General features: G+C 41.2%; 2 protein-coding genes across 2 annotated transcripts; both read left to right on the top strand.

Moving 5' to 3' along the window:
- Positions 1 to 412: 412 nt before the first annotated feature.
- LOC139284451 (arrestin domain-containing protein 3-like) lies at positions 413 to 5,805 on the top strand. Its single transcript, XM_070904726.1, has 6 exons — positions 413 to 737; positions 983 to 1,040; positions 1,213 to 1,360; positions 3,403 to 3,499; positions 4,060 to 4,316; positions 4,477 to 5,805. Exons 1-6 carry the CDS (start codon positions 482 to 484, stop codon positions 5,101 to 5,103), a joined length of 1,443 nt encoding a protein of 480 aa, XP_070760827.1. The 5' UTR covers positions 413 to 481; the 3' UTR covers positions 5,104 to 5,805.
- Positions 5,806 to 6,670: 865 nt separating this feature from the next.
- On the top strand, positions 6,671 to 9,977 carry LOC139284509 (arrestin domain-containing protein 3-like). The gene is made up of 6 exons (XM_070904806.1): positions 6,671 to 6,926; positions 7,323 to 7,380; positions 7,472 to 7,619; positions 8,222 to 8,297; positions 8,592 to 8,848; positions 9,157 to 9,977. Exons 1-6 carry the CDS (start codon positions 6,671 to 6,673, stop codon positions 9,586 to 9,588), a joined length of 1,227 nt encoding a protein of 408 aa, XP_070760907.1. The 3' UTR covers positions 9,589 to 9,977.
- Positions 9,978 to 13,230: the final 3,253 nt, after the last annotated feature.

Below are 13,230 nucleotides of genomic sequence, written 5' to 3'. Positions count from 1 at the left end.
GTTGGTTGAATGATTAGCCTAAATAACAATTAAATGTTACTTTAAATTAAATTACTTTAAAAATATTTAATTCAACTACCCTTTTTATCCTGAAGGTCAGATCACACCTCCAGATAATTTTTCCCCTGTTTATTTCAGTTTAGCAGCTAGTACACTTAGTTTATCAGTCTTTGTGCTCAGTTTGGCCACCTGGGCGCACGAACTTCCACATCATGTTGTTCCTATGATTTACCTCCAGGGGGCTCTGTACCATTATTTCTGAATGATTGCATAGCCCCCCAGTATCTCCTTGGTACATTGGATGGCAGTAGAGGTCTTTGAGCAGACTTTCGTAGGGCGTGTCTTACCACCGTCCAGACGCCATGGGTGCCTCTTTATCAACAGCATGCAGTGAAAACGTTTGGAAATGAGTGGAGGGGTCGATCATATGGTTTCTTGATTCTTTTGACTAGTCTTCATTTACTTACGTTCCTCTACGAAAATGCCTGCAATCAAAAGCTTAACGATGACTTACGACGCCCTGAATGAGTACGGGACGTTTTCGGAGGGAGACACTGTAACTGGAAAAGTAACACTGGCCTTATCGAAGGAGACCACCGTTGAAAGCCTGTTTGTTAAAGCGAAAGGAGACGCTGAAGTGCGTTGGACGAAAAAGAACGGCGAACACACGCACACATACTCTGCACACAAAAGATATTTCAAACTCAAGCGGTTTTTAATCGCAGGGAATGCTAATGGTAGGTAGTAGACGTCTTATTAGTTATGCATTCCTTTACCCATTCGGTTAAAACTGACACGGTGTAGGCCTCCTATAGTGTTTCCTCCCTGCTTGTTTGTTTATGCTGTTTTCTGTTTGTCCAGTGAAGGTCATGGCACGACCAGTCAGAGATGTCAAAATGAAATAGCCATTACTAGCCTAGTAGTAGCTAGTAATGGCAGTAGACTACAGTCAGTAATAACACCAGAGTCCTTTCCCTTTCAGACACTGTACTTCCCCAAGGAACCCATGTTTATGAATTCATTTTTAACCTACCGCCAGGGTAAGTACAGTAAGACTGTTTACCAAAACATAATGTTTACACTTTCACAATGTAATTGATTTTAACAAACAAGACCAAATATGCAACCAAAATCCTACTCCTGCACATTCTATTAACTACTCTTAATTCAATTCAGATTACATGACATGAATCTGCTGGTTCTCCATTACAGAAGCATGCCTTCATCCTTCAAGGGGAGTCATGGAAAGATTGTCTACAAGCTGGAAGCCAAGCTGTCCAGGAGTTGGAGGATTGACCGTACAGTAGAAAAGGAGATACATTTTGTCTCCAAGTCCTTTCCAAACCTTCAATCTCTGATGGTGTGTAAAATATTGAAACACAGATACAAAAATCACTTGACATAAACTATGTCCACTTATTCATGAGGGGGTCGAGCAGAGAAGAGAAACAGACTATAGAAAATGTAAAATATAGGTATTACACAGTTCACCCAAACCACCAGATAGTTTTACTTTTAATTGCTGAAGTTTTGAGATATCCAGCTCATAAACCTATACCGCCATCGCGGTGGCGGTGATAGGCCATTGTCACAGCAGACATTTTAACATCATATAGTAGGAAAAGCAACAATGATAATGGCTGCATTCCATTTAGAGGTGTCAGTTTCAGGGTCAAGCTTTTTGCACATGCTCACTCTGGTTTGGCTTACTGGAATACTTAAAATAGAACAGAGCCATCATTCACGGCATTAGCTCCGTATGCGCTTTTCCTGCTATGACAAGTCAAAATGTTTGAATCTGAATTTGTGCTGCTCAAATGTTTCGGGAAATGTCATTTGATAAAACTCAACAGCAATGTGTCTTTGCAGAAACAACGTTCCACTTAATTATTTACAGACCTCACTCTGGACAGTTTTCATAGAAACTCTCTCTTCTGTAGAAAGTTGTTTTCCAGTGAAAACAGCCATACATACTATATACTATACTATATACTATATTGCCAAAAGTATTCACTCACCCATCCAAATAATTGAAATCAGGTGTTCCAATCACTTCCATGGCCACAGGTGTATAAAATCATGCACCAAGGCATGCAGACTGTTTCTACAAACATTTGTGAAAGAATGGGTCACTCTCAGGAGCTCAGTGAATTCCAGCGTGGTACTGTGATAGGATGCCACCTGTGCAACAAGTCCAGTCGTGAAATTTCCTCACTCCTAAATATTCCACAGTCAACTGTCAGTGGTATTATAACAAAGTGGAAGCGATTGGGAACGACAACAACTTAGCCACGAAGTGGTAGGCCACTTAAAATGACGGAGTGGGGTCAGCGGATGCTGAGGCGCATAGTGCGCAGAGGTCACCAACTTTCTGCAGAGTCAATCGCTACAGACCTCCAAACTTCATGTGGCCTTCAGATTAGCTCAAGAACAGTGCGTAGAGAGCTTCATGGAATGGGCTTCCATGGCCGAGCAGCTGCATCCAAGCCATACATCACCAAGTGCAATGCAAAGCGTTGGATGCAGTGGTGTAAAGCACGCCGCCACTGGACTCTAGAGCAGTGGAGACGTGTTCTCTGGAGTGACGAATCGCGCTTCACCATCTGGCGATGTGATGGACGAGTCTGGGTTTGGCGGTTGCCAGGAGAACGGTACTTGTCTGACCGCATTGTGCCAAGTGTAAAGTTTGGTGGAGGGGGGATTATGGTGTGGGGTTGTTTTTCAGGAGCTGGGCTTGGCCCCTTAGTTCCAGTGAAAGGAACTCTGAATGCTTCAGCATACCAAGAGATTTTGGACAATTCCTTGCTCCCAACTTTGTGGGAACAGTTTGGGGATGGCCCCTTCCTGTTCCAACATGACTGTTCACCAGTGCACATAGCAAGGTCCATAAAAACATGGATGAGAGAGTTTGGTGTGGATGAACTTGACTGGCCTGCACAGAGTCCTGACCTCAACCCGATAGAACACCTTTGGGATGAATTAGAGCGGAGACTGAGAGCCAGGCCTTCTCGTCCAACATCAGTGTGTGACCTCACAAATGCGCTTCTGGAAGAATGGTCAAAACTTCCCATAAACACACTCCTAAACCTTGTGGAAAGCCTTCCCAGAAGAGTTGAAGCTGTTATAGCTGCAAAGGGTGGACCGACGTCATATTAAACCCTATGGATTAAGAATGGGATGTCACTTAAGTTCATATGCGAGTCAAGGCAGGTGAGCCAATACTTTTGGCAATATAGTGTATATGTACAACAGACAGTGACATCCAAAGGGTAGTGCAGTGATACTCACTCCTGGTCCTGAGAACCTGGGTATCTTACCTTGCTCTATAAGTGTAATAATTAAATCATGTACTACTGTATTGTCTTAATAATGGAATTGTTTTCTCTCTTTATTGCATTTTAGTCACACCAATCTGGTTCAGCAAACAAAGAGATGGGGATTTTCTCAAAAGGAAATGTGCACATGGATGCCATCATTGACAGGAAGGCGTATGCCCCAGGTAGTAAAATTCCTCTTCAAACACAGTAGGTTCAAGTCATGGAAGGAGATCTGCTGAATTCAAAGGCTGAAAAAAATGTTTTGTCATGTGATGACTGCCCAGCCAACATTTTGCAAAATAGTAAACTATTTTAATAAAACTTGCAGTGATACTAGTTCTTGAATTGTCTTATCCAGCTGTAGTGGGTAGCACAGGTGTAACTAATAACATTAATAACTGCTGCATTCCATGTAGATCATGGTATTGTGCACCTGTGCTCTTGACAAGTTAAATGTCTGCCCTGAAAATGTTCTGTTGTCAGACAAGGTTTTAGTAAAGCATGAAAAAAAACATATTTGGTCATAGTCTCTGTGTTAGTTCCAGATTTACAGTAGTTCTGTCAGGCAGCATGCGTGGAGTAATAAGTGGGTGGGGTTTAGCATTTCAGCAGTTGCTCCTCACAGGCACAAAAATAAACTGTCTTAATATAATAGCCTACACCTTCTGGAGTACACAGCATTGTCCTATGTGGCACTTGAATTTGAATAAATCATTAATTCAATATTATGTTCTCCTCACAGGTGAAACCATAGCGGTTGTTGCAAAAATCAACAACTCCTCATCCAGTGAGATGGCACCCAAAATCAGTTTAATCCAGGATGTGGTGTACTATGCCAACAGCAATACCAAACATGAGGGCAAAGTTATCTTCAAAGTGGTTGACAACTGTATTAAACCCAAAACACAGAAGGAGGTTAAATGTGCAATATTTATTCCTCGTGATCAGGTGCAGACAATCCAGAACTGTGACATTATCTCCGTGAAATATCATTTAAAGGTATGCAACAGTGTATCTTTGATTTTCTTTGATCCCAAGTGTTGACCCATAAATATTGATAGATTTTCCAAATTCCTTATGAATGTCAGATGCTGTCTTGCTGTCCTATTTTAAAAGTAAAGCATCATTGTGCTAATGAGATGGTCATATCTTTTCTCAGGTGTACCTGGACATCAGCTTTGCTAGCGATCCAGAGGTCATGTTCCCCGTGCTCATTATACCTCCTGACTTAGCTCCTGGCCCTCAGTCTGGTGTGGCTGCAGGTCCCTATCTAGCTGGGGCTGTCGGGGGCCCGAGCAACAGCGACTTCCCTCTCCCTGCTATGGCTACGGGTCCTTATCCTGCATCCCCACATTCAGGGAGTCATGGATACCCAGGAGCCCAAAGGTATTCAGCACCACCACCTGCGTGCCCAGATAAGCCACCGATGTCTGCTGTTCCACCAGGTGTGTACCCTGCTCAGCCGGCACACTTGAGTGGGGGCTACAATAACTCAGTGCCACAGCTGGCTTCTCCGTATGGATCTCCATTTTCATCTTCATCATCGTCTTCTGTCCTTCACCCTCCGCCTACTGCCCCAACATTTCACCCACCCCCATCTGCCCCAGAGATCCACCCATTGCCTTCTTCTCAACCGTTTAACATATCTCCAACTGCTCCGACATACAACCTGCTGCCTTCTGCGCCAATGATGAGCACAGACTTCCTGTCTCAATCGGATGAAGCTCCTCCAGCTTATTCAATCCTTTTCCCGACTTCTGCTTCTGACAAATCGGATGCGAAATAATAGAATGTATGCTTAATGACTGAATCAGTTTATTAATTATGAAGCAAAATACTAATAGTTAAAAATGTGAAACCGGATCACCTAAAATGCTTTATTAGTGTAAAGTAGAAGTGTGCTTTTAAAAGGAAAAAGACACACACATATACAGTATTTGCAGTTAGCATGTAAACAACTATAAACTAAATTTGACTTTTGCAGTGTGTGAAACAATATTATCCATACCTCAGTCACCAGGGTACACTATGTATTTTACGTGCCTTGTTCAACTCGAGAGTCCTAGACTGATCATTTTTTCAGTGTTATAGTTTATACCTGCTCTCTCTACCTCACTCTTCTTCTAGCAGCTAGTTGAAAAAAAATGTGTCAAGAAAAAAACATCTTTTTATATATGTTTTTTTATTTATTTATTCATTAAAGCAATCAACTAAGAGGCCAAATACAAATATATTTTCCCATTTATGTTCAAGTGTGTTGAGTTTAACACAAGACAACTACTTCTGTCTATTTCAGTAACAAATATACCTGATTTGTTATACTCACAAGTGTGAGTCAACGTTTTCTCTGACTTGTAGATTTGAATAAAGGTGAAATGTCTCTGAATCTTTCAATGTCAGTGTGGTCGCTTTGTTAGAACTACTTAATTCTGTTGTATGCACCACTAGGTAGCACAACTATTGGCAAGTGATCTCATTGATCTCCTCACTGCGTTCTTTTCTCTTGATAGATTAACCCTTTCATGCATGAATTATGACAGCCTCAGTCAGGATTTTGACGAAGTGTTTTTATTTCTCTTTAGGCATGAAAAAAAAATTTTAACTTAATTTTTTTCAAATGTTCATTTCACACAAAGTTCTTCACATGCATGGACAGCATGCGTTTGTGTTTTCAACTGAAGAAATATGTATTTAACACACCAATGAATAAAATGGAAATTTTAACAATTGTATTACTCCTTAGTTGTTACTTGATGTTACCAAATTTTATTTACTATTTATTATAAATTATAAATTTATTTAGGGTCTCCTACTATAGAAGGATTGGCAAGGTATTCCTGAGCTGCTCAGCGTTTCTGGCCTTCCGCTGGCCATCTTGGTTTTGAGACATTTGTGTTGCGCTTACAATGGCTGGCCAGTGGGTGGCAGTGTATGGGATGACGCACTAGCGTCCACTGTGGTGGTTGATGTGCAACTACACCATTAAAACCCATGCATATACAAGAAAACAGCTTTTGAATAGCTGTCCACTGTAGTGACCACTATGCGTGAAAGGGTTAATAACTTGAATTTTCACTTGTACCAATTAAATCGCCGAATAATTGACCCATAGTACAATTCTATAAGATCCCTTAAACTCAGTTTTATATCCTAACCAACCCCCTAAATTGTGTAAACCCGAATAATGTCGTGCACTATGCTGTTATGTTGTAATGCAGACATAACCAGCGGACATAGGGCAATACTGGAAGTGTTCTCTTCACCTCCCTCCGCGGGCGGAGCCGGATAAAGCTCAGTGCTGAGGAGAGGGCGCGTCAGCCGCTGCTTCCACATGTGTACACACAACGTCTAACATGTCTCCGATAAAGGACTTCGGTGTGACTTACGAGGCTGTCAACAGAGAGAATACTTTTTCTGGAGGAGATACGGTGACAGGCACAGTCACTTTCACTTTGACAAGCGAAACCAAAGTGAAGAGCGTTGCTGTGAAAGTCAAAGGGCAAGCGGACGTAAGGTGGACGGAGGGAAGTGGAGATAACAAGAAATCGTACACTGCGCAAAGGAAATACTTCAAACTCAAAGAAAACCTAGTTGCAGAACATGGTAAAGGTAAGGCCGAAGAAATGTGCTGGCCCTTTGACTTGCGTGCTCATCTCAACACTTGAGATTGTGTGTCATTTTAAAATGATGGGCGTTAGTGAGCACACAACAGGTCGCTGTCGACGGGCACACGAATGACATCCTTGTAGCCTACCATGTGAATTATATGTAGCTACATTGCACCCATATTGCTTTTAAAATTGGTAAACCATCGACAAGTATGCACAAAACACATGAATGTTCTCTGCTGTGCATATTTTGTATCTCCAAAACACAGTCGGAAGTACTGCACGAATGTTGAGACCCATGAATGAAGTTCCCAGAGCTACATGAATCTCACAATTTGATTGAGCACATATCAGGAACCTGCACAGGAAGTGTTAATCATTCTCACTTCTTTTTCAGGCGCTGTACTTTCCCAAGGTGTCCATTGCTTTAAGTTCAGGTTTAAAATCCCAGAGGGGTAAGTGGGAGTGTCTAGCATCCAACATTTGTACTGCGTCATGGTTTGCTCTTACAAATAACTGCATTTGTGGACCGGCTCTGTCTTACAGGGACATGCCGCCATCCTTCAAGGGATTTCATGGAAAGATTGTCTACATGCTTGAAGCAAAGTTATCCAGGAGCTGGCGGTTGCCCTCTGTAGTACAAAAAGAGCTCAATTTTGTGTCAAAGTCCTTTCCGCACCCTGGCCAAGTAATGGTAAGTGAGTCACTACAGTGATGCATGTTATGAATGTGATACACCACTTCCACGTTCCAAATGAACTGCAGCACTTAAACTGGCTTGTAGCTGCAAAAAAGCAACATATTTAAGATAAGAAGTCACATGACTAAAGAGACAGGGGTACAGGCATAGTGGGAAAGGCAACAATAAAGAGTTTAGTGTTAAAACAGTTGTATACTGAATGGATCTGAATAAAATGCTAACATAACATTGTACCATATAAATAATGGGGAGGAGGCAGACCACAAAACAGTTGTGCAGGATATGGATCGTGTTCTGCTGAAAGGAGCAGAGTTGGGAGTGAAGAGAGTACTGAATGTCCGAACTGACTGATATGAACGTATGGCTCATTAGAGAACCAAGAGAGAGCATACAGTAATGCCCGACCCCATCTTAAAGCTGGCCAGGGAGCATTCATTTTGAGATGTTGTAGAGTTCACTTTTTATGGTGTTAACCCGAACTAGGATGGCTTAATCTATAGGTTAATAGCAAGACAACAATATCTTATCCTGGACTTTCAGCCATATGAGGCATTGAGTTGATATGAAGTAATGTTTGTTTGTATGATTTGTTCTAGTGTCCCCAGTCTGGTTCAGTGAATAAAGGACAGGTCCAAATGTCTGCCACCATTAACAGAAAGGTTTGCTCTCCAGGTAAAATCACTCCAGCTTCCTAGGAACACAAGAAAGTGTCGATGCCAGACATAAAATGCATTGTATTGTCAGATGATATCAGATGTTTAGAGCTTTGTACATTGTTTCATCACTAAGTCAGATGGAAGTTGTTCATTCATTAATGATAGCATGATTGCCACATCTCAAAATATGTTATAAAGTATTATTAACACAGTATGTGTATGTGGAATGTATGATATTTTATTACATGTGGTGACATTATTATAGAGAAAAGAAACTGCATATTCAGATGTTCTGATTTGTTTTTGATAGGTGACACTTTATCCGTTGTTGCCAAAATCTGCAACTCTTCTTCCAAAAATACGAAGGCCAAATTCAGTTTACAGCAGAAAATAGTGTACCGTGCTCGTGGCTCCACTAATGTCAGTGACCAAAGTCTGTACAAAATGGTCGGGGACACTATCAACCCGAAGTCAGAGGAGACTGTCTCCTGCCAAGTGAAGATTCCTGCCAATGTCATCCACACTCTCCATAATTGTGAAATCATCTCAGTTGACTGTTACCTGAAGGTATGTTATAATGTAAAGGTGATGTCACATCAACTCAAAAATGTATTCATTGCCTTTTTTTGTAAAGACTGCCGGTTAACTAATTGCAGCACAGACAATTCTTGTCTTAAATCACATTCTTTAACAATCATTACAAATATAAAACAACATAACAGCATATACAATGACAGTATAGGATGCTGTATAAACATTTACAGTATAATAACAGATAATAACCATGTTCATCTGTCAGACAGCACAATCAGCTTATTTGACAGCTGCATAAATGGCAGACAGATTTTACTTCTTGATATGTTTCTGTTTCCCAGGTGTATTTGGACATCAAGTTTGCCTTTGACCCAGAGGTGGTGTTTCCACTGGTCATCGTTCCTCCTAGTTTTGCTACCTTTCAGCCTAGTGAGGCAATGGCGCCTTACCCAGCTGGGGCTGTTGGGGCCCCAAGTTACAGCGACTTCCCTCCCCCTGCCTTCCCTGTCGGACCTTATCCTGTACCCACAGGTCCAGGTGCTTATGGATACCCAGCACCAGTTCCCACTCAACCAGCGCACATAGCAAGTGGCTATAATTATCAGTGGCCACAACAGGCCGCTCCATATGGTTTTTCAAATCCAGCTTTCCCACCATCTTCAGTTCAGTATCAAGCCCCTACTGCTCCACCTCTGTTTCCTCAGGGAGAAGAACTTCCAACCTATATGTCCCTGTACCCCCCTTCTAATGACACTGTCGGGAAGACTGGGTAAGATCCCAAAAGCTGAGCTTCAAAAAGCTGACAGATGAGGACATTTGAGCTATTTAAAATGCAGTAACACATGAGAAACTATATTCTGTATTTGTACTATTGTTTAACATATTTACAGTTACTGTATGTTGTATATGGAAACATTCTAAATAAGTACAGAGTGTGTGTGTTCTAATGTAGTACCAACATGACCCCTTGGGGGGGGGGGGATTCATTCATTGCAATGCACTGTTTTACACCCTTTAACTCAGCTATTTTTTGTCTATATTTAAGCTTAAAGTTGACCAAGATGAAACCTGTTACTGTAGAGTTGCAGACAAAAAGGGAACTTTTATTTGTTGTCTCTTTGTTGGCTGTTGAATGTTTAATTTGAAATAAAAACAAATTTTGTGAGAGAATACGGTTTGAATATTTGTAAGTCCACTGAATCTATTTATCTATTTGATCATCGCCTTTTAACTAGCTTTGTGTTACATCATGACAGAGAAAAACATCATGTGACCGCGTAGGCCCCAAAAGCTGTCCCATTCCTCACAGTAACAAATGGGCAATCCTATTCAGCTTGGAACACTGTTTTCTCCTTATAACAGATTTATGCTCTTTTACTCTTAATTGGTAGTCCATGGAGTTGTAGCACACTGGTTGTAAACACATTTTATTGCATGCCATAGTTTTAAACAAGGAGTGTCTATGAGCTGTGTATAGTAGTTGTGGAAAAGCCTGATTTTCTGGAGTAATAAAAAACAGCAACAGAATATACAAAGCAGTACACAAATGAACAGGTTACAGTTACAGGTGGAGAGCAGAAATAGCAATGAGCCTGGAGGAGTGAAACCTTTCAAAACAACCAATGTTATCTTTAAGATATTTTTGATAATTGCTGTAATCCATGGACAATAACAAAGCACGTAAAAGAAAATCTACACTTTGGGAACCATGCATGTCCCTCAGAAGAGTAACTAGGAGGAATGCATGGATTCCATCCGAGTGATGGACGCATGGAGGGAGGTTGCATGCAGTTTTGTTCCCGCCCACTTGCACTAGCTTCTGTTGTTGAATATACGCCAGCTGTATTGTCACGGGAGACCCCAAACTATCTGTGCCTGTCATCGCCATCGCCATGGGAAGAAGGCTGCCGTGTGTCTATTTGCTTGTTTTCGTCATTTTCAAAGGTAAGACAAATAGTAAAAGTTGTTCCACTTTTCCAAGTCAGCTGGTTAATATAACTGCACTATGTAATGTAGTTGGTCATTTGATTTCTCGATGGCTAAACTTGAGAAGTCAACGATTCAAAGGCAAGGAAAACGGCCAGTAATTTCAAAGTTTTATGTAACGTTAACGTTAGCTGTCCAAATAGTTGCGTCCTGTGCACTTTCCAAGTATAAGCTAGCGTTAGTGCATTAATATTTGGCGGTTGGGTTGGGTTGCTATAGGTTAAGTAAATAACAAACATTAGCCTAACTTATGTCTCCTGCATCTTTCACCAGAAGTTTGCTAACGTTGGGTATTATCCGAAAACGTTAGAAGTGTCTTGAGATAAAGATAAATTGCTGTTTGCTGCTTCAGATGTATGCCGATTGGAGATAAGTACCGCAAGACACTAACTTTTTAAACCAGTGAAGTAATATTTTCTGACATATGTTTGCCAAGAAGCGAAGACCGATTAAATTGCCATCCTTTTAATGGAATTTGGCTAGTCAGGCTGCTCTATTGGAGCCATTGTTCTCATGTCTTCTAGTTAAGCCTCATCCAATAGACGACTAGCATATTATGTACACTGTAAACTCTCCAATATCTTACCCAACCTGACGTTAGGTCAGTTTCAACACATGTATTTTAGGCGAGGAAGCTCTTGTGTTTGCAGAATATAATATCACTTCATAAATGTTGTTATATTGTATTGTGTTATACATATTTGCATGGATTTGTCCTAAATGTGTAAGTAAGACAATTTAACTTAATTCATTTTACAACTTTATACCTGGCTCCCTGCCCATATAGCAACGATGGCTTGACTGAGAGGTTTTTAATAATAAAGACTCAAGCTTGTACAATGCCTTTTTTATGTCCCCTCCACAGAGACGTCAGGCTTAAAGATCCAGAACAAGCTGCTGGGTAAATGTTTGCAGGTGCAGGAAGGAGCTTTGGGAGGTAGAGTGTCTCTGGGTGAGTGCAGCCCGTATTCAACCATACAGGAATGGCGTTGGCTCCCAGAGAGCCAGGCACTCAGCAATCACCACACTGGGGAGTGTCTGACTGCACCAGCCGAGCAGTATCAGGGTGTCCACCTGCAGCCCTGCATCCTTCTGGCTGAAAGTGCTGAAGTGGCTGCGCTGGATATGGGTAGAGAGGCAAGCAGCCAGACATGGTCCTGTTCCAAGAGAGGCCACCTCACATTGATGGGGATGGGGCTGCACCTTAGTGCCACACAAGAATCCACTTTGGTCTTTCTTTCGAGGGAACATAAGCAGGTAAGAATATTTTAGAGAAGGAACAGAAGGTCCTCCATGTGACATAACATCTGATTGTACCTTAATGAGATTACTTAAAAAGTATCTGTGTAAATTGTAAAATATTTTTACCTAATAACAGTAAGTAAATAAATGTCCAATGCTAGCTGGATGTTCTTTTGGCTCACCTACAAGCAGGGCAGCAGGTGGCGGACGCTTGACAACCAGACATTGTGCAATGGGAGAGACGGCAAACATAATCAACACCAACCTCACCACCATCTGGGGAAATCATTGGAACCTCGGATTTTTCCCAGTGCCATCTCTGATATACACAGACAGGCTGAACCATGTAAGGACCTATAAGTATCTCACTAGCAGTAGTTTACTGAATGTTGTCTTACTACAGTATGTGACTCTTGGCATTAGAATTGAATTTGTGCAAACTTATTTAGTTAGGTGCACTTTTGACCAATATTTTCCTCATCCTGGAAGACAACCAGCTACTCCATGAAACAGCATCACTGTGACTTGTCAAGTCATGGCAATGCTAGTCCCACATGAACTGATTTCCTTCTCACGACTGAAGATGGACAAACACAAATATCGCTTCCTCCATCAACAGAATGTTGAGTTTTGGTCATCGCTTCTAGTTAACTTGTTCTTGACCTGTTTCTTTTTTTCTCCACTTTCAGTTGAAGGTATAATGGCCAATAAGGTCACAGAAACATATCCTGTGAAGGATGAGCCTCTTTCATCCCTGAGCACCAAATCCCCTGCAGATCCCACCATGATTTTCTTCAGTATGGACTATGGTAAGTTTGGTAAACTGTAATCAATACAATGTGTCCTCTGTATGTCCAATGTTATCCATGGAAACATTTGATTCCACAATACTGTATGCAGGCTGACATAGAAGCCTGAACATTTTCCCTTATTATTCAGTATAGATGTAGTAGCTTTTCCACCACTAGGTGGAGATGTGTGAATGAGAAACTGAGAGCAAAGTTTATGGTGGGTGTGTTGGAATGTTTGTAAAGGAGTTTCAAGAGGTTTTTATTTTCTTTCTTGACAGAACTTAAACAAATGCATGAAAAATAATCATTGTTGAAAGAGGCAAATATGAGTTGAAATGTGTGTGTATAAAATGAATGATGTGCTGCTTGGTTTATATATGCATGTGTACATGTGTA

The sequence above is a fragment of the Enoplosus armatus genome, chromosome 4, assembly GCF_043641665.1.
Source record: "Enoplosus armatus isolate fEnoArm2 chromosome 4, fEnoArm2.hap1, whole genome shotgun sequence".
Classification (NCBI taxonomy): domain Eukaryota; kingdom Metazoa; phylum Chordata; class Actinopteri; order Centrarchiformes; family Enoplosidae; genus Enoplosus; species Enoplosus armatus.
The sequence above is the reverse complement of the archived record's forward strand: the minus strand, read 5'-3'. Positions and strand labels throughout refer to the sequence as shown.

What these genes read in the sequence shown, in the direction of transcription:
- LOC139284451 (XM_070904726.1), top strand. Translation starts at nt 482, where the DNA reads ATGCCTGCAATCAAAAGCTTAACGATGACTTACGACGCCCTGAATGAG. An exon ending in CAGGAAGGCGTATGCCCCAG is followed by an intron (nt 3,500 to 4,059) that starts GTAGTAAAATTC and finishes TTCTCCTCACAG; the next exon opens with GTGAAACCATAGCGGTTGTT. An exon ending in CCGTGAAATATCATTTAAAG is followed by an intron (nt 4,317 to 4,476) that starts GTATGCAACAGT and finishes ATCTTTTCTCAG; the next exon opens with GTGTACCTGGACATCAGCTT.
- LOC139284509 (XM_070904806.1), top strand. Translation starts at nt 6,671, where the DNA reads ATGTCTCCGATAAAGGACTTCGGTGTGACTTACGAGGCTGTCAACAGA. An exon ending in AGGTTTAAAATCCCAGAGGG is followed by an intron (nt 7,381 to 7,471) that starts GTAAGTGGGAGT and finishes TCTGTCTTACAG; the next exon opens with GGACATGCCGCCATCCTTCA. An exon ending in CAGTTGACTGTTACCTGAAG is followed by an intron (nt 8,849 to 9,156) that starts GTATGTTATAAT and finishes TCTGTTTCCCAG; the next exon opens with GTGTATTTGGACATCAAGTT.